Source organism: Amblyraja radiata, chromosome 13, assembly GCF_010909765.2.
Source record: "Amblyraja radiata isolate CabotCenter1 chromosome 13, sAmbRad1.1.pri, whole genome shotgun sequence".
In the NCBI taxonomy this organism is placed as follows: Eukaryota; Metazoa; Chordata; class Chondrichthyes; order Rajiformes; family Rajidae; genus Amblyraja; species Amblyraja radiata.
This window is the reverse complement of record NC_045968.1, coordinates 40361531-40381880: the sequence shown is the minus strand read 5'-3', so window position 1 is coordinate 40381880 and position 20350 is coordinate 40361531. Positions and strand designations below refer to the sequence as shown.

At 45.3% G+C, this 20350-nt stretch overlaps 2 protein-coding genes across 5 annotated transcripts in view; one reads left to right on the top strand and one right to left on the bottom strand.

Moving 5' to 3' along the window:
• tmem145 (transmembrane protein 145) overlaps window positions 1-3182 on the bottom strand; it is a 47982-nt gene extending 44800 nt beyond the window's left edge. For both annotated transcript variants that reach the window (XM_033031874.1, XM_033031875.1), the window contains exon 1: window positions 3089-3182. In XM_033031874.1, the coding sequence (XP_032887765.1) occupies window positions 3089-3181 (93 nt within the window). In that variant the 5' untranslated portion in view covers window position 3182. The remainder of the gene's footprint in view (window positions 1-3088) is intronic.
• A 3399-nt stretch (window positions 3183-6581) lies between these two features.
• Window positions 6582-20350, top strand: part of hps3 (HPS3 biogenesis of lysosomal organelles complex 2 subunit 1) — a 39607-nt gene continuing 25838 nt past the window's right edge. The window contains exons 1-5 of one of the 3 annotated variants that reach the window (XM_033031870.1): window positions 6582-6742; window positions 7091-7371; window positions 9318-9836; window positions 13171-13342; window positions 18844-18929. In XM_033031870.1, the coding sequence (XP_032887761.1) occupies window positions 6699-6742; window positions 7091-7371; window positions 9318-9836; window positions 13171-13342; window positions 18844-18929 (1102 nt within the window). In that variant the 5' untranslated portion in view covers window positions 6582-6698. Of the gene's footprint in view, window positions 6743-7087; window positions 7372-9317; window positions 9837-13170; window positions 13343-18843; window positions 18930-20350 lie in introns of all 3 variants that reach the window. The other 2 variants (XM_033031868.1, XM_033031869.1) reach the window with 2 other exon arrangements.

The window sequence follows — 20350 nt, the reverse complement described above, 5'->3', positions numbered from 1 at the left end:
ACTATTCAAATCGAGGTTGTTCAGCCTACTTAGTTGCTGATGAAAAATCGCTGGGAGATTCTTTCGCTGGAGCTATTTTTAAATTTAATGGGTTAATTTAATTGTTATAGTAGGTTAAAAATTATCTTCTAAACCCGCGACCGCCGACAACGGGACGGATCACATACTGGGGACAACGGAAGGTAGGTTGTTTATTTTTACATTAAAAAGCGCTTCTTAAGATCCCTTTATACAAAGTTTTATGTTGCGAGTAGCTAATTTGGGGCCCCATTAAATCCTGTAGTATTTTTCTGGGCATATGGGGTACAAATCTACCGCAATGGGAACGTTCTAAACCAGCGCGTTCCACAGAGTTCCACAGGATCCCACTCGAAAGCTGATTTAAATGGCCATTAATTTACAGCAATTGAACACTAAACTCTCTTCCCCCTCACACGCCCCCCCCCCCCCTCCATTTGGCCTATAAATTAATGTAAATGAGATTTTAAAATCATGTTTTATTGTGAATTCTTTGTGAATGTTATTTGGACACTTAGGCTATTCTGTTAATCTTTTCTTAAGAAATGGATAGATGTTTAGATCTAGTAATTGAAGTTTGGAATTAGCTACAATTGGGTAACTAACTAATTATATGCTTTAATTTCAGGTCATCCAAGTAAGATTGTTTCATATTTGTTTCAGAATGGTTCAATCTATAATAACTGAACATTTCTTTCAGTTCTCTTAATTTTTAAGAAAGTTATGGCCATTTCACTGTCCTCGATCACAGCTTTTGTGTTAAGTCAATGGAAAATCAATAGGGAATAAGATGCTAATTTCCGAGTATGTAAATGGCCATAACATTTTTAATACTGAAGATATGAAAGTGAATTAGGTGTCAGATTAAACTTATTTTTGTGCTTTATCTGATGGGATAAATTGCAGACTTGATTTTTAAAATCTCAAAATTTTGTAACATTGCTATTAATTGTCCACCACCATTCAAAACAAAGATGAGGTAGGACTCAAATATTTTGGTCTGATCCTGTAGTTGTGAGATAGTTCAAGTATTTGCTGCTCGCTGGGAACAGTACTGGCAACCTTATTGTTTGTTATATACATTAAGAAATATAATTGTGAATGTACATGATATAGACAATAGACAATAGGTGCAATAGGGCCATTCGGCCCTTTGAGCCAGCACCACCATTCAATGTGATGATAATAATAATAATAATAATAATAATAATAATAATAATAATAATAATATCTTTTATTGTCATTGCACGTCAGTGCAACGAGATTTAGTATGCAGCTTCCAACCGATGTAAAAGAAGAGTAAAATAAATAAATAGCTGTGTGACGTGACCATCCGAGGGAGACAGTCCAGGGGGGATGGGGGGCACTCAGCAGGGCCGGTTCAGAGCCGCTATAGCTCTGGGAATAAAGCTGTTTCTGAGTCTGGAGGTTCGGCCGTAGAAGGCCTTGTAATGTCTGCCGGAGGGAAGTAGTTCGAACAGTCCGTTACAAGGGTGTGAGGAGTCTTTATGGATGACGGCCTACCTGAGGCACCGTGTGTGGTAGATGCCCTCCAAGGCTGGTAGCTGTCCCAATGATCCTCTGCGCTCTGTGGACGATGCGCTGAAGAGCTCTCCTCTCCGCCTCCGTGCAGCTGAGATACCACACAGATATGCCATACGTTAATATGCTCTCTGTGGTGCAGCGGTAGAACGTTGTCAGCAGCTGTTGGGGCAGACCAGCCTTTTTTAATGTCCTCAGGAAGAACAGTCGTTGCTGTGCCTTCTTGACCAGCGCAGCGGTGTTGGTGGACCATGTGAGGTCCTCAGAAATGTGAGTGCCCAGAAACTTAAAGCTGGACACTCTCTCCACACTTTCCCCGTAGATGGAGATTGGGGCATATTCTCCATTATGGGACCTCCTGAAGTCAATAATCAGCTCCTTGGTCTTGGAGGTGTTTAGTGACAAGTTGTTACGTGTGCACCAGTCTGCCAGGTTCTGCACCTCTGCTCTGTATTTTGTTTCATCACCGTTGGTGATCAGCCCAATCACTGTTGTGTCGTCTGCAAACTTCACGATGGTGTTGGTGTCGAATGCAGGAACATAGTCGTGAGTGAAGAGGGAGTAGAGCATGGGGCTTAGTACACAGCCCTGTGGTGTGCCGGTGCTCAGGGTGATAGTGGAGGACAGGTGCGGGCCCAGTCTCACTGCCTGCGGTCGCTCCGTCAGAAAGTTCAGGATGATCATGGCTGATCATCCACAATCAGTACCCCGTTCCTGCCTTCTCTCCATAACTTTGATTGGCAAGTTCACAGATGGCATCAATATATCAGTTATTACGTGTAGGAAGGAACCACAGATGCTGGTTTATACTGAAGATGGACACAAAGTGCTGGAGTAACTCAGCAGGTCAGGCAGCATCTCTGGAGAAAAAGGATGGGTGATGCTTCAGGTCAGAACCCTTTTTCAGACTCCTCAGTCTATCAATATTAGTTCTGTTATTGAAGACGAGCAAGTAATCTTTGAATACAGGACAGTATTCATCAGTTGGTAAGTAGAGTAATGATAGGCAGAATTTAATCCTGATGAATGCAGGAGAATGCAATCTGATTGCATAAAAAAAAGTAAGGTAAGCCTTATGGCGGGTCCAATGGTACAGAATGAAAAAGTACCATTGGACCCGCTGAATTACTCCAGCAATCTGCATTTTTTTTGTAAACCACTGCAGTTTCTTGAGACCAAACTTCAATAACTATCAATATGGCCCACCAATACTCATCATGGGCATCAACACACTCCTCCAAATTGTACGCAAAAGTTGACAAGACAGGGAAGGACGGCATTTTATATATTTTTTATGGATAAATTAATGCAAGGAGCCAAACATGTAATTGCATCTCCCTACAATGCCCCCAAATAGATCAGCTGCACTCTGGCTGAGGGGGGGACCTTGTCGCAGGAATTTTGTTTGGGATAAAAGGGAAGTGGGACATTTGCCATACATTCATTGGGACGGAAGATCCTTGCTTAATGGGCTGGGCTCAACCTTATCCTAATCTTGTTCAAATGTCAACAGTAGGATGTGCATTACCTGGTCTGTGTCTAACTTGCCGGCCTCGAACTTGCTGCAAACTAACCGCAGCCAGCAGAGGAGCAAAAGGCAGCAGCGGCCCCGACCCTGCATCCCTCAGTCAACGCCTCCCTCCCTCCCTCCCTCACGGCGTCGCTCCGCCCCGCAACCGCATGGACGCCCCTGTATTGCGTCATGTGTGGGCGGGACCTCCGATCATTGGTTGATCGCTGCCATGAGTGACATCAGCATTAACCAATGACACGGCTTGGGGTTGAAGCCCCGCCCAGACGACACCATAATGACTCGTCAAGAGCAAAGATCATGCAGAGTGTTTCATTGTCATGAGTCCCAGACAGAACAATGACATTCTTACTTGCAGCAGCACAGCGCAATATCATAGTAAACATAGTGGACACAAAAATAGCTGGAGTACCTCAGTGGGTCAGGCAGCATCTTTGGAGAAAAGGAATAGGTGACTTTTCAGGTCGAGATCCTTCTCCAGACGGAGAGTGTAGGAAGGAACAGCAGATGCTGGTTTACCCTGCAGATAGACACGACACACTGGAGTAACTCAGTGGGACATGATTCGGAAGTTCACAGATATTAGTTATGTGTAGGAAGGAACTGCATATACTGGTTTACACCGTGGATAGACACAAAATGCTGGAGTAACTCAGCGGGTAAGGCAGCATCTCTGGAGAGAAGGAATAGGTGACGTTTCAGGTCGAGACCCTTCTTCAGACTGAAAGTCAGGAAAGATATAGATGACGATGTAGAAAGATATAGAGGAAAATGAATGTAAGATAGGCAAAAAAAAGTAACAATGAGAATGGAGACAGGCCATTGTTAGCTGTGGTGAAAACGAGTTACATACAATGAGACTCAACAAGACAGCTTTGAAGCTAGTACAATGACCTGTGGGGGAGGAACGGAGAGAGTGCTGCAATGGTTCCTTGAAGTTAGAGAAATTAATATAACCATATAACCATATAACAATTACAGCACGGAAACAGGCCACCTCGGCCCTACAAGTCCGTACCGAACAACTTTTTTCCCTTAGTCCCACCTGCCTGCACTCATACCATAACCCTCCATTCCCTTCTCATCCATATGCCTATCCAATTTATTTTTAAATGATACCAATGAACCTGCCGCCACCACTTCCACTGGAAGCTCATTCCACACCGCTACCACTCTCTGAGTAAAGAAGTTCCCCCTCATGTTACCCCTAATCTTCTGTCCCTTAATTCTGAAGTCATGTCCTCTTGTTTGAATCTTCCCTATTCTCAAAGGGAAAAGCTTGATCAATATATACACACACTACATAGAAACATAGAAAATAGGTGCAGGAGTAGGCCATTCGGCCCTTCGAGCCTGCACCGCCATTCAATATGATCATGGCTGATCATCCAACTCAGTATCCTGTACCTGCCTTCTCTCCATACCCCCTGATCCCTTTAGCCACAAGGGCCACATCTAACTCCCTCTTAAATATAGCCAATGAACTGGCCTCAACTACCTTCTGCGGGAGAGAATTCCAGAGATTCACCACTGTGTGAAAAAAGTTTTCCTCATCTCGGTCCTAAAAGATTTCCCCCTTATCCTTAAACTGTGACCCCTTGTTCTGGACTTCCCCAACATCGGGAACAATCTTCCTGCATCTAGCCTGTCCAACCCCTTAAGAATTTTGTAAGTTTCTATAAGATCGCCCCTCAATCTTCTAAATTCTAGCGAGTACAAACCGAGTCTATCCAGTCTTTCTTCATATGAAAGTCCTGACATCCCAGAATCAGTTTGGTGAACCTTCTCTGTACTCCCTCTATGGCAAGAATGTCTTTCCTCAGATTAGGAGACCAAAACTGTACGCAATACTCCAGGTGTGGTCTCACCAAGACCCTGTACAACTGCAGTAGAACCTCCCTGCTCCTATACTCAAATCCTTTTGCTATGAATGCTAACATACCATTCGCCTTCTTCACTGCCTGCTGCACCTGCATGCCTACTTTTAATGACACCCAGGTCTTGTTGCATCTCCCCCTTTCCTAATCGGCCACCATTCAGAGAATAATCTACTTTCCTGTTTTTGCCACCAAAGTGGATAACCTCACATTTATACCACACATACATACACATAAGAATCTATGCTGTTCAGAGTATATTTGGAGGTTGTAGTGCCTGATAGCTGGAGGGAAGAAGCTGTTCCTGAACCTGGATGTCAGTTTCCTGGCTTCTATGTCTTCTTCCCGATGGCAGGAGTGAAATATCTTCTTATATATGATTAATAATCAAACCTTTCGTAGTCCTCTTGCTTTCCAGTAAATAAACAGCTCCGTTGATTATATTTTTCACTCTCATTAGTTACCGCTGATTTTAACGTTGATTGTTAAACCAGTGCCTGCAATTCCTTATGTTTTCATGTAGTTCCTTGCCTCTTGATTGACAGTAAGCACAGCCAAAGACTAACAAGAACTCGGTTGAACAGATCTCATCACAAGATCTGCTTCATGTGATTTGTGAATGATTCTTAATGTATTTCATTTTTAATCCAATACTAGCTTCAATCCACTTAGAAAATTATTAACTGTGTGTTGTTAATCTATGTTAAACAGAAAGAATGTTTCAACCCCACAAAAAAGTGTTCACAAATGTTACAGCCATGTCCTAGGCAGAAACATAACATTCTCAAAGGTAAATGTTTATTGGAACCGGAGGGGTAACTTTTTCACACAAAAGGTGGTGGGTGTATGGAACGAGCTGCTGGAGGAGGTAGTTGAGGCAAGTACTATCGCAACATTTAAGAAAAATTGATAGGCAGGTGGTTGGAACAAAGGCCAGAGATAAAAGCAGAAGGTGTGAGACAAAAGGATTGAAAAATTGCACATTGAGAAGCCAGAGGAAGGAATGTGGGAGCGGGGAGAAATGGGTGCGAGTCCTGGTGGGGCACAGGGATGGGGGGGGTGGGGTTGAGAAAGAGGGAGGGAGGGATGGGGAGAGTGAGGGGGAATTATAGGTAGAGGGGAGTAAAGTGAGGGAGCGAGAAATGGGGAGGGAGGGGGGGGGGGTGAAAAAAGGAGGTGTTAGAGAAAAGGAAGGGGGAGAGGATCGATTGTTAGGAAGTAAAGGAATCGGGGACGCGGTGTTTCAGCGGCAAAGAGACTCTGTATTTGTATTTGATGTTATTTAATCGCGTAAAGCCAAGTCGTTTGCTCTAGGATTTCGTTCTCGTGACACATTAACACCGCCCGATCCCTGCAGTTCTCATTGCCTCGTGTTTACTTCGTGACTGTCATTCCCAAAGACCTCTGAATGCATCGGCCACTGCTCGTGGGAGCGCACCCCGGCACCGATGGGCAGCTCTCTCTGCTCCATGACTCCAGTTACAAAGGTTGTTCGTCCTGCATTGATCAGTTACGCTCCGGGACCGTCTGAAGCAAAGATCTTTGGTCTGAAGGGACGGTGGACAAAAATAAGACGTGGTAACTGGGTTGCGATTGGGTGGGGGGCGGGGCGGGGCGGCGACGGCAGACGCGGAAGCAGCGCTGGAGTTGCGATCATTCCCACAGCAAGGGGCTGGTGTTTGGTGGACTGAGAGCAGGGGAACTATCGGAGCTGCAGGCATAGCGGTCAAATGCAGCAATGTGAACCCACAGCAAAACAACGGCCTGCAACCCGGTCAGTCGGAAATAAATTAGTTGCTTTTAAATCAAAATTCCCTCAAGGAGATTTGACACGGTTAAAGTGCAGATGTTAACGTTAGCACATAGATATGGAGGGATATGGGTCACATGCAGGCAGAGGAGATTAGTTTTACTTGGCATCATGTTTGGCACAGACGTTGTGGGCCGAAGGGCCTGTCCCTGTGCTGTACTCTGCAATGCCCTGTGTTTAAGCGCTTTTAATTTGCATCATTTGTGAAAGTTGGATTGCTTAATTGTTCTTCTTTGAAAGCTGAGCACAAGTGAAAACAGACTGGTTTAACTGTGAACGTCAGTTACTCCTCGTTCCATTTGATCCCAGCAGGTTAATGGGCCGACAGCCGTCCTTCGTCGCTTCCTCTGCACACGATCTCGATGCGAGGCATTGGAAATGGTGCGTGTGTACGACTGCCACCCGTTTCTCCTCCCAGCAGATCGTCCCGGCCGAACACGAGCCGGACTCTGTCTGCTGCGGGAAAGACACTCTCTTCGTCTTCTCCTCTGGGTGTAAAGTGGCGACGTTCAGCGTTGCCCACAACGGATGCGAGCCCATCTGCACGTTCTCCACTCTCGGGAAAGTCCAGAAAATCACATACAGCGACAGAGGTAAATGTTGTTTGCGCATGACAGTTTTATTGATATGAAGTAATTACCACTTCTTATAGCACTCCGTATAAATGTGTGGCCAACCCAGTTTGAAAGCAGAATAGTTGTGACAATGTAAATGTGAAAGTACAGAATTGTAATCGTCTTTTTTTTAATTCTCTGCCGGTTGATCTGTTTCTCTGCAAACAAGATATCGAACAGATTGCGTATATTTATGCAAAACATCCCCCCCCCCCCCCCCCCCCCCCCCCTAACCACCTATCTCTTCAAGACACGAAGTGCTGGAGTAACTTTGCGGGCCAGGCAGCATCTGAGGAGGGAATGGAGATTGTTTCAGACTGGGTGTGGTAGGGGAGAGAAAGCTGGAAGAGGGCGGAAGGGACAGGACAAAGCCTGGCAAGTGATAGGTGGATACAAGGTACTGCAGATGTTGGTGTACAAAAGAAGACACAAAATGCAGCAGTAACTCAGCTGGTCAGGCAGCATCTCTGGAGAACATGGATAGGTGATTGTTCAGGTCAGTGCCATGTGTGGGAAGGAACTGCAGTTGCTGGTTTACACCGAAGGTAGACACAAAGTGCTGGAGTAATTAAGTGGGCCAGTCAGCATCTCTGGAGAAAAGGAATAGGTGGCATTTTGGGTTGGAAGCCTTTCTCAGACTGCAGTCTGAATGCGGCTCCGGACCCAAAACCCAAATCTCCTCCAGAGATGCTGTCTGACCCACTGAGTTACTCCAGCACTTTGTGTCTTGAAGTGATAGGTGGGTACAGGTGAAAAGATGGGGGGTGGTGTTGATTGATAGATGGGTGGAGTAAGTGACAAAGGCAAGAGATGAAAAGGCGGCAATAGGGTGTGAGGGAAAGGGAGATGATGTGTGAAATGCAAAGATGGAGGGATGGGTATAGGTGGGAGGGGACAGGGGGAGGGGGAAGAGTAATGGGGGACTCGAGTGTACAAAGGAGGGCAAAGGAGAAGGGTGAATATTCCTCTGCATATTTAATGTAATTTATTTATCTTCTGAGCTATTTTGCGTGCCAGCAATTAACTCCTCCTCCTTCAAACAGTCAGTATTTCTATGAAATACCTTGTATGGGTTGTATATTTAATGGTGTAGTTATAGATATCAGGTATCATTTGTATGATGGATGAGATACAAATGCTGTATGTTAAATGATATAGTTTTAAGCACATCAGATTTAGTTACATTACTTTGGAGATACAAAGTGGACACAGGCCCTTCGGCCCACTGAGTCTGTGGTGACCAGCAATCTCCCCGTACACTAGCACCATCCTACACACCAGGGACAATTTACAACTTTTACCAAAGGCTACAAACCTACAAACCTGTACGTCTTTGGAGAGTGGGAAGAAACCAGAGCACACAGAGAAACCCATGTGGTCACAGGGAGAACGTACAAACTCGTACAGACAGCGCCCATTGTCAGGATCGAACCTGAACCGGGATGAGAATCCCCTCTTCCATCAGGCAAGAGGTACAGAACAGTGAAAACACACACCTCCAGATTCACGGTCAGTTTCTTTCCAGCTCTTATCAGACAACTGAACCATTCTATCAATATCTGGAGAGCACTCCTGAGCTACTATCTACTTTACTGGAGACACTCGGCCTATCTTTAATCAGACTTTACTAGGCTTTATCTTGCACTAAATGTTATTTCTTTTATCATGTATCTATACAATGTGGATAGCTCGATTATTCATGTATAGTCTTTCCATTGATGCAACAAAAGCTTTTCACTGTACACGTGACAATAAACTAAACTATTAACCCAGGTCTCTGGGGCTGCAGGGCAGAAACTCTACTGCTGCGCCACTGTGCTGCCCAAAATGTGTTGTAATTTAAATTTGATTTGTAACCACTGAAATCAAATGCATTTGTCAATCGTATTTTTTTATTTTATGTCTGACCTTTCTATTAACCTCAGGAAATTACCTTGCGGCAATTGAAGAGAACAACAAGGTCCTCTCTCTCCATGTCTACTTGAATTGGAGAAGATGCCAGACGAGGGAGATCTCACGAGTCAGCATCCGGATGGTGGGACACGCGCTGCACGCTCCATTTATCGGAGCTCCCAAGGATCAATTGGAAATTATAGAGGTGCCACTATCAGAGCCTCCCGTCTCCATTGCCTGTTGCCCGGTGAAGGGGGATCTAATAGTCGGATGTCAAAATAAGGTGGTGTTGTTCCGCTTGAAGGAAGGGCTAGCGGACGGCGAAAGCCCAGTGTTGGACTTTGAGCGATTCCTCATTGTGCATGTCGCTCTGGAGCTGCTGGAAGTGGCCTTCTGCAATGGCTGCTTGGCTCTGGTGTCAGACTTGGAGGTGCTGGTGTTGAAACTGCAGAATGTCCAAGATATGGAGAGTGAGAGGCAGCCGCAGATCCCTCCGAAAGCCTTGCCGCCCAACAAAGAAATGTACGGAGAAGACAACAAACCTGCAGAAGGTTTGTAGCAAATTAATCAAATTACTGACATTACTTTCATCTTTTTTTCAGAGATACAGTATGTAAAGAGGTCCTTCTGCCCACCATGTCCATGCCGACCATCGATCAACCGTTCACACTAGTTCTATGTTACCCCACTTTCTCATCTGCGCACTACACACTAGGGGCAATTCATGGAGGGCAACCCTTCAACCCCCCCCACGTCTCTGGGATGCGGGACGGAACCGGAGCACCTGCTGGAAACCCACATGGTCACAGGGAGAACCGGCAAACTCCACAGAGATAGCAGCAGAGGTCAAGATCGATCCGGGCTCTCTGGTGCTTTAGCCCTGCAATAGTTTAATTTAGTTTAGAGATAAAATGGAAATAGGCCCTTCAGCCCGTTGAACCCGTGCCAACCAGCGATCCCCCCAGTACACTGTCCTATACATGACGGACAATTTACTATTTGCTGAAGCCAATTAACCTACAAACCTGTACATCTTTGTTGTGGGAGGAAATCAGAGCACACGGAGAAAACACATACAGTCACGGGGAGAACGTACAAACTCCTTACAAACAGCACCCGTAGTCAGGATTGAACCCAGGTTCCTGTCGCTGTAAGGCAGCAACTCTACTGCTGCCCAACTGTGCCTTCCCGAATGTGGAATCAAGCCAAATGTAACATTGAAGCTGAGCTCTGTACAGATGAGATGTAGTTGGAAAGCGATGGGTTCGAAGGTTGTGACCTCAAAATGTGGACTGATCATTGAAGCAAGCATAACACTCCAAGCTTCCCCAAACTGAAAAAAAAGGTTGAATTCTTAATGTTCTCTTGGGCCTGCATAAAAGATACAATGGTTTTTAAATTTATTTCTCTTGGGTATTATTGGCAATACTTATCCTCAGCACGGCAGATTTTCCTATTACTAATACACCGCTACTGGGAACATAGTTTTGCTACATTCCAGCCTCTTCGATTGAAGATGGCTTGAAGTCATCTGCGATTAAAAAAGATACGAGTTCTTTCTTTAAATTAACAGGGTAAACTAATATCAACAATGTTTTGATTGATTGTAAAATACTGCAAGCTATTTCCGTGTTGTCCCAGTTTCTCATCCACTCCCGACACACTAAGGATCAATTAATTTGCAAACTTGCATGTCTTTGGGATGTGTGAGGGAAGCAGAGCACTTGAAGGAAACTCATGTGGTCACAGGGAGAAAGTGCGAATTCCACACAAATAATACCCGAGGTCAAGATTAAACCTGGGTTTCTGGCGCTGTAAGGCAGCAACTCTACCGCTGCGCCACTGTGCCAAGTACATTAGTACTGTGTACCCATAATACTCAATAAACACCGTAATAAACAAGTTATTCCATCTGAAGAAGGATACTGCCTGACCTGCTGAGTTACTCTGGCATTTTATGTCTTTCTTTACTCCAAACTTTAATTATGTAAGGGTGGGAGAGTTGGTACTTCTAATCTAGCCAAAATCTCACCTTCAGGTGGGCATAAGAGTCAATTGACAACAGCAGAAGAGCTGAGGACTATATACTGGTCAGTATTTATTCATTAGGGACTCCCACTAATATGTTCTTCCCGTGACCTGCATGGGTTTTCTCTGGGTGCTCTGGTTTCCTCCCGCACTCCAAAGACGTAGAGGTTTGTCGGCTAATTGGCTTCGGTAAAATTGTAAATTGTCCCTCATATGTGTCAGTGTGCGGGGATTGCTGGTCGGCGTGGGCTCGGTGAGCCAAAGGGCCTGTTTCCACAATGTATCTCTAAATTAAACTAATCTAAAAGATATTATGGGGGGTCAAGGAAAGAGCGTTCACGTCGCGGCCCTGTTTTCACCAACGCACAAAAAGTGCAAGACGGACACCATTGTATGCAGATGCCGAGAAGTGTGTCCAGCTCTGGCCGAACAACTTCTAATCTTGTGTGTGGACTCAATAAGAAGAAGAAGATGATAGATATTATGCAGCAATTGTGTTGGTGTATTTCTATGGCCAGATTGGGCTCTATATTGCAAAGGTGCCTTTAATAGTATTTCATTCGTTCTAATCATTAAAAGACATCTTGCGTTAGAAATTCAAAAGTGAGGCACAATTTTTGTTTTTAGTACTGTCCTCGTGAAGCTCCATTATGTTTGGAGCGGAACTCAATGGCAATAATTTCCATGTCACATCCCATCATTTGACACCAACATATCCTGTCGGGTATCTTTGCTTGCATTTATGACTAAAGTCTGATCTCAACTGCAATATCATGCCTTAACTGCTATGGACCAGTTTGCATGTCCTTCTTCCTGCTTCTAGGGTCTCTGAGCTCCCATCGCTGTCTGCAACCCCTCCCCCTCCTCCATTTCACAGTCTCCAGTAGACCCTGTGAATCAAAACAAATTACTTGCGTATCAGTCTGAAGAGGGGTCCCGACCCAAAATGTCACATATCCATGGTCTCCAGGGAAGCTGGCTGACCCGCTGAGTTTCTCCAGCAATTCTTTCTACCTTCGAGTTACTCCAGCATTTTGTGTCTGTCTTTGGTAGAAACCAGCATCTCCAGTTCCTTTTTATTACAAATCAATCACGTCCTTGGATTGGATCAGTGAAATGTAGTGTAACAAGGAACCAGTATTGAGAAACAAAAAGGACAATCTATAAAATAAACAAATGTAATTCAAAGATATAATATAAAAAATTGTAAAATATTAAAGACGTTCATAGAATGTAAGTTATATATTCTGGAAAAGAGTCTACACATAATTTGCACATTTCAAAGTATTACCAATACAATATTACTTTTATGCAGTTTAGTTTAGAGATACAGCGTGGAAACAGGCCCTTCAAACCACCGAGTCCGCACCAACCAACAATTCCCGCACATTAACACACTTTCCTACTCTGGGGACAGTTTTTACATTTATACCAAGCCAATTAACCTACAAACCTGTACATCTTTGGAGTGTGGGAGGAAACCAAAGTTTTCGGAGAAACCCCACGCGGTCATGGGGAGAAAGTACAAACTCCATGCAGACAGTATCCTTAGCCAGGATTGAACTCGCGTCTCTGGTGCTGGAAGCACTATATGGCAACAACTCTACCGCTGCGCCACCATGCCGCCCTAATTTTATTTGTATTGTCCACACCTCATAAACACACACATATAACAAATATATTATATATTTTATTTATAATATAAATAACATATACATATAAAATATATATAATTTTTTTTTCATACACAAGAAACTACAGATGTTGGAATCTTGTGTGAAATACAAACATTGTGTATAAGGCACTCGATGCCACAAATGTTGTTAACTGATCTCTGGCTTTGTGCGTTTCATTCAGCAGATTCTCTGAGCCAAGGACAGGATGACTTTGTCCTCTTTCAGGGCCCCTTGGAGCTACTTGGTGAAGATGCGTCTGGATCTGGAGTCATAATCAGCTTAGAGTGCACGGGGACAGAGGGTTTGAATACTGAGCCACGGGATTGCTTGCACTTCCAGCAGATTCTGTACAGGTAAGGCAGGACCGATTAGTTAGAGGCACGAGGAACTGCAGATGCCGATTTACAGGAAAAAAAGACCCAAAGTGCTGGAGTAACTCAACAGATCAGGCAGTATCTCTGGAGAATAGGAATAAGTGACGTTTCAGATCGGGACCCTTCTTCAGACTGATTGTAATAGGTTTTCTCTCCCCTACAAACGTCACCTATCCATGTTGCCCAGAGATGCTGCCTGACCTGCTGAGTTACTCCAGCACTTTGTTCCTATTTGATAGACAGACAGATAGGTAGAAAAATACAGCATGTCACAGAAACAGGCTCTTCCACCAAATCCACGCGGGCCTTCAATCACCCATTTACACTAATCCTGCACTAATCTAATCCAACATTATTATTCTTTCCATATTGTAATAAATCTTCTCCCCCTCCCCCAAATTCTATTACTCACCTACACATACGTGGCAATTCGCAATAGCACTGCCTACCCTGACTAAAATTATAAAATGATAATTATTAAATATAAATAGTAAAGGCACGGGAGAATTTTGCCTACCTGAGAGATCGATCTCTTGGGCATAATTCTCCGTGCCTTTCATGCGCACTACATGTAATACGGGAAAGTGTGTGCAGCCCACGTGCCGTGGGCACTGCTTCAAGCCGTCAATTTCAAGCAGAGCTGAAGGCAGCTGAAATTCTGCCTTTGCAGCATGGACTGTGTACTACGCAGCGCAAGCGGCTGTAATGTGGGAAGCGGCTGTAAAAGGACAGTGCCGCTGGGGGGGGGGGGGGAGAGTTCCTTTCACAGTGTGTGGGGAGTCTGGCCTGCGGTAAAGTTGCGGGAGGGCAGGAGCGTTGAGAAGGAGGGGGTCGGGGATCATGCCAGAGCAACCAGCTCAAGAGCGGGTCAGCGGGTGATGGATAACAGGACAGCGGGTGGCGGAGCTTACTGCAGGTGTCAGTTCGCGCTGACACAGGAGTGTCCACTGCCCGCTGTCCTGTTATCCATCGCCCGCTGACCCGCTCCACTCTATGATCTTTGCTCTTGAGCTGGTCCCCTCACTGTTCAGATGGAGAGCACTGCCAGAGGTGAGCGGGCCGGCAGAAGGCGCTGAGGTCCGGCGGCCGCTCACAGCCACCCGAGCTGCTTCCCTCCCCGGCCACAATGCTGTGGCTCTGCGCCCGGAGCGGTAAGTGAGTGAGTTGCTGGCATGATCCCCGACCCCCTCCTTCTCAATGCTCCTGCCCTCCCAACTTTACCCCTGGCCAGACTCACCACACGCTGTGAAAGGAACTCTCCCCCCAATTGGTCCCCTGAACTAGTATTGTCATTCAATAAGATCACAACTGATTCAACTTGTCCCTGTGTGCTCCCGTTTTTCCCACCATCTCTCCACCTGCCCTCCACCCCACACCCTTTTAGTAATTCAGAATGAAGGAGATTTGGAAGCCTTGTGCAAATTTAATTGTTACTTTCATTATTTTTATTCTTTATTTTTACGGAGAGAACAATCTGCGCATGCGCTGTTTAAGATTGTTTAAAAAGCCGACTGACTGCCTACCCTGAGTAATTACTCACGGCAGGTGCCTGCCATACGGTCACAGGGAGGACGTACAAACTTCACACAGACGGCACCCATGGTCAGGATCAAACCCAGGTCTCTGGTGCTGTGAAGCAACAACTCTATCAGCTGTGCCACCTCGTAACCTGCTGAATTGTGCAAAAGGTTTATTTTATCCCATTGTACAGGGGCCCGTTTATAGATGATGACATAGCTTTAACTCGATTATTTGAATTCCTATACTTTGTTTTATTAATCCCTTCATGGCCTTGTCCTGCTCTATTTCTGCAACGACCCAAAGCCCTCTGTACTATCTACACGCTTGCACAATTGTGATTGTGATCGCTACCGTTGGTCCCTGTGTTGTCAGCTTGGTCATAGGTTTTGCAACCGCTTTCTTCATCTTATCACTTGATCTCACTCTCTCTCCCTCCTTTCCTCCCTCCACAAACTGTGGTGTGCAGCTTTGCTTGTTTTCTTCTGTCAATGGAAATACTTGTCATAGAGAGAGAGGGTGCGACAAACCTTTACCAGAGTGATTGCTGTAATGTTGGGACTGGCTGACGGGTAGAGAATAGGACTCGAGGGCCTGAGCGACAGGAAACGATTGGGCAGGCTAGGGTTTTATTCCTTGGAGCGCAGAAGGTGGAGGGGTGATCTTATAGAGATGTACAAAATCATGAGAGTACATGGATAGGATAGGTTTAGACGGGTATGGACCAAACACAGGCAGATGCTGATTTACAACAACAAAAAGGCACAATATTGGAGTAACTCAGTGAGTCAGGCAGCATATCCGGAGAATATGAATAGGTGGTGTTTTGGGTCAGGGCTTTTTTTCAGACAGATTGTGGGTGGTGGGCTTAGTGGACGGGGGGGGGGGGGGGGAGGGTGGAGAGAAGCTAGAAGAGAGAAGGGAGAGGATAAAGTCTGTCAGGTAATAGGTCAATGCAGGTGTCGGGGTTTCCGTAGGCAAATGGTGGACAAAGGCCAGAGATGAAATAAAATAAAGAAGGTGTGAGACAAAAGGATTGAAGAGATGTGAATTGTGAAGCAAGAAGAAGGTAATGTGGAGGAGACAACGCATTTAGTTTAGTTTAGTTTGGAGATGCAGCGTGGACTCAGGCTCTTCGGGCCTCCGGGTCCGTGGCAACCAGCGATCCCTACACATTATCGCTTCACGCTCTAGGGACAATTGACAGTTTTACCAAGCCAATTAACCTCCAAACCTGTGAGCGGAAACCGAAGACACCGGGTAAAACCCAAGCAGGTCACGGGGAGAACGTACAAACTCCGTACAGACGGCACCTGTAGTCAGAATTGAACCCTGGGTCTCCAGTGCTGTAAGGCAGCAACTCTACCGCTGTGCCACCCCAAAAGGAAAAAAAGTGGAAGGATGTAGTTGCAATAGAGAGAGTACTGAAGAGATTCGCTAGGCCTCTGCACTGGTCTACTGAAGAGTTCTGACCTAAAACATCACCTATCCTTCTTTTCCAGAGATGCTGCATGTCCCACTGAGTTACTCCAGCACTTTGTGTCTATCGTCACCAGCACTTTGCCTGGAATGGAGGGCTGTAGTTATAGGAAGAGATTGGATAGGTTGGCTTTATTCTCATTGGATGTAGGAGGCTTGAGAGGCGATCTTGCATAGGTTCGGAACCGTATGCCTTGGTACGATAAATGGTCACAATCCTTTCTCTGAGCAGGTCAGCAGTCTGAAGTGGGAAACTCATTACCAAGAGCTGTTGGTCATGTTTATACTTTAGAGATACAAAGTGGAAACAGGCCCTTCAGTCCACCGAGTCCACGTCAACCAGCGATCACCCCATACACTAACACTGGGGTCAATGTGCAATTTTACCGAAGCCAACTAACCTACAAACCTGTACGTCTTTGGAGTGTGGGAGGAAACCTAGAGAAAACCCATGCAGTCACAGAGAGAACGTACAAACTCCGTACAGAAAGCACCTGTAGTCAGGATTGAATCTGGGTCTCTGCCGCTCAAAGGCAGCAACTCTACTGCTGCTCTACTGAGCAACCCTCATTGTTATCTGAGCATGCTATGTGGAATGGTCTAAGTGGGTCTGGTTCCCCTTCTGTTGGCTACGTATGGTGCAGGAGAAAACCTACCCTGAAGGGGAGCCAAATGAATAACCCAATCAACAATGCCACACTGCTGATTCTGACATAACTATTGTATCTCCTTGATGCAATCAGACAGGAACTGTCTGGAATCACTTTCTGAGTCATCAACGTACCATAGTAAACTCATAGAGTCATACTGTGTGGAAACAGGACTTTGGCCCAACTTCCCCACACAACTTGTCTCAGCTACATGTCCAGTCCCACCTACCTGCGCTTGGTCCATATCCCTCCAAACTTGTCCTATCCATGTACCTATCTAATTGTTTCTTAAACGATGGGATAGTCCCAGCCACAACTACCTCCTCTGGCAGTTGTTCCATTCACCCACCACCTTTTGAAAAAGGTTACTCCTCTGATTCCTATTCAATCTTTTCCCCTGCACCTTGAACCTAGGTCCTCTGGTCCTCGATTCCCCATAATCTGGGCAAGAGATTCTGTGCATCTACCCAATCTATTCCTCTCATGATTTTATACACGAGGTGCTGTGCTTTGCAATTAAAACATAATCTGCCTCCTGTTAAAAAAAAGAAAGGTTGGCATAGATACATAGACAATAGGTGCAGGAGTAGTCCATTTGGCCCTTTGAGCCAGCACTGCCATTCAATGTGATTATGGCTGATCATCCACAATCAGTACCCCGTTCCTGCTTTCTCCCCATATCCCTTCATTCAGCTAGCCCTAAGAGCTCTATCTAACTCTCTTTTCAATGCATCCAGTGAATCGGACTCCACTGCCTTCTGATGCAGAGAATTCCACAAATTCACAACTCTCTGAGTGAAAAAGTTTTTCCTCATTTCAGTTCAAAACAGCCTACCCCTTATTCTTAAATATGGGTGAGTTGGGCCATAGGGCCTGTTTCTGTGCTGCATGACGCTATGGTTTGATTCACCTGGATATCATCACTGTGTCCCATACACATGACAATAGTAGACCAACATCAATGAGGATGACTACCATGCAGAAAATTGTAGTATTCTGGAACATACAAACCAAATGGACAGTGGAACTGATTCAGTGGTGACATTTGAGCGTCGTACATTGCAAACGTTGCTGCATGCTTTCATGATTTGATCATTTATAATTGTTCAGGCTTGGGACTGTTATCCATTTCACCCAATGGCAGCACGGTGGCACAGCAGGTGAAGCTGCTACCTCACAGTGTCAGAGACCCGGGTTCCATCTGATTTTGGGTCCCACTGTGCAGAGTTTGCACATCCTCCCTGTGACCGTATGGGTTTACTCCGGGTGCTCCGGTTTCTTCCAACATTCCAAAGACATGTTGGTTTGTAGGTTAATTAGCTTCTGTAAATTGCACTTTGTGTGCAGGATAGAGCTAGTGTATGGGAGATCGTTGGTCTGCACGGATTCAGTGGGCCGAAGGGCCTGTTTCCACACTGTATCCCTAAAGGTCTTTAAAAAAAAAAGGCAGACACAGGCAGAGGAACAAATTGTCTGTGCTGGTTTTCACTACCACACAGCTAACAATGGCCTGTTTCCTTTATCATCGGTACTTTTTTGCATATCTTTCATTCATTTGTTGTATATGTCGCTACATCACCGTCTATATCTCTCATTTCCCTTTCCCCTGAATCTCAGTCTCAAAACTTCACCGATTCCCTTTCTCCAGAGATGCTGTCTGACCCGTTGAGTTACTCCAGTTTTTTGTGTCTGTCTTCAGTTTAAACCAGCATCGGCAGTTCCTTCCAACACAACCATTCGACCACCCTGGAGATACCAGTTCTGTGGGTTTGTGTTGAGTGCATGTCGTATTGGAAGATAAATTGTAATTCGATTTGTTTTTTCTATTCCAAGGCGTTTCACACCAGATCTATCCCATATTTACTTGGAGGAGAAAACTTCGCTGCACTCTCTACAGCTCCTCCCAATATTCGCGGCAGGTACAGTAACGTTCAGCACATTAAATCCTACCAAGTTGTATTTGTTTGCTTTCCTGCATTGCTTTAACCAGAACTTTGTTATTAAAAATTACAGCAGGGTCTTGATCAGCTGGGGAAATAGGCAGAGGAATGACTAATTGAGTTTGATGCAGATAAGTGCGAGGTGCTGTGTTTTGGGAAGTCAAACCAGGGCAGGACCTTCGCAGTGCATGGTTCTGGGGAGGGTTGTAGAGCAGTGGGAACTAGGAGTATAGGTACATAGTTCCCTGAAAGTGGGGTCACTGGTAGATAGGGTGGTCAAGAAGGCTTTTGGTACATTGGCCTTCATCAAACAGTATTGAGTATAGAATTTGGGATGTTATGTCACAGTTGTACGGTGTTGGTGCGAACAGACTTGGAGAACTGTGCTTAGTTTTGGTCACCCTGCTGTAGAAAGGATGTCATTAAGCTGGAATGAGCACAGAGAAGATTTACGAAGATGTTGCCAGGACTTGAGGCCTGAGCTATAGGGAGGTGGGTATGTGTAACGAGTTGCCAGAGGAAGTGGTTGAGGCAGGCACCATAACAATATTTAAAAGACCCTTAGACAGGTATATGGATAGGAAAAGTTTCGAGGGATACGAGCCAAATGTGACCAGCGTAGATGAGGTTGGCTTGGACGAGTTAGGCCAAAGTTGGGCCAAAGGGTCTGTTCTTGTGCTGTATGACTCTATGACTTTCAGCCCGGAATCTACGTTCTAAACTGATGGGGTTGGAGCCTGGTTTGGGGAACAAATCGATCGCCTTTTTCACTCTGGTGGAAGTTTTATGAACTGAGGTGTGTGTGGTCATGGCAAAAAAGGGAAGGAAAAGAAGGAAGTAGTAGAAATGAAATATAGAGCTTACTAATTTGCTCATTGCTCTGTGCTAGTTACTTAACAGCACAAGCCAAGCAGAGCTGCAGCAATTGCTTGCAGAAGACTGCATAATCAGTCAATCCCAGCACTTACACTTTCTGACATGCACTCTACGGTAATGCACCCATTCATTCCTCCCTGGGTATGTAACCCGGGTGCCAGGCCTGCAACCCTTTCATCCGGGGCAGGTTTATGGTACCCTTTTATATGACAAAAAAAAAAATTGCAAATGGATTGATAAGGAAAGGAGCAAACATTTAATGTCATAAGTAATAGGAGCAGAATTAGGCCATTTGGCCCATCAGGTCTACTCTGCCATTCAATCACGGCTGATCTATCTTTCCCTCTCAACCCCATTCTCCTGCCTTCTCCTTGTAACCTTTGACACCCGTACTAATCAAGAACCTGTTAATCTCCGCTTTGAAAATACCCAATGACTTGGCCTCCACAGCCGTCTATGGCAATGACAATGTCTTTCAAATCTTGTGCAGAATGGAAACTAAGACTCCTCTAATTTGCCAAGAT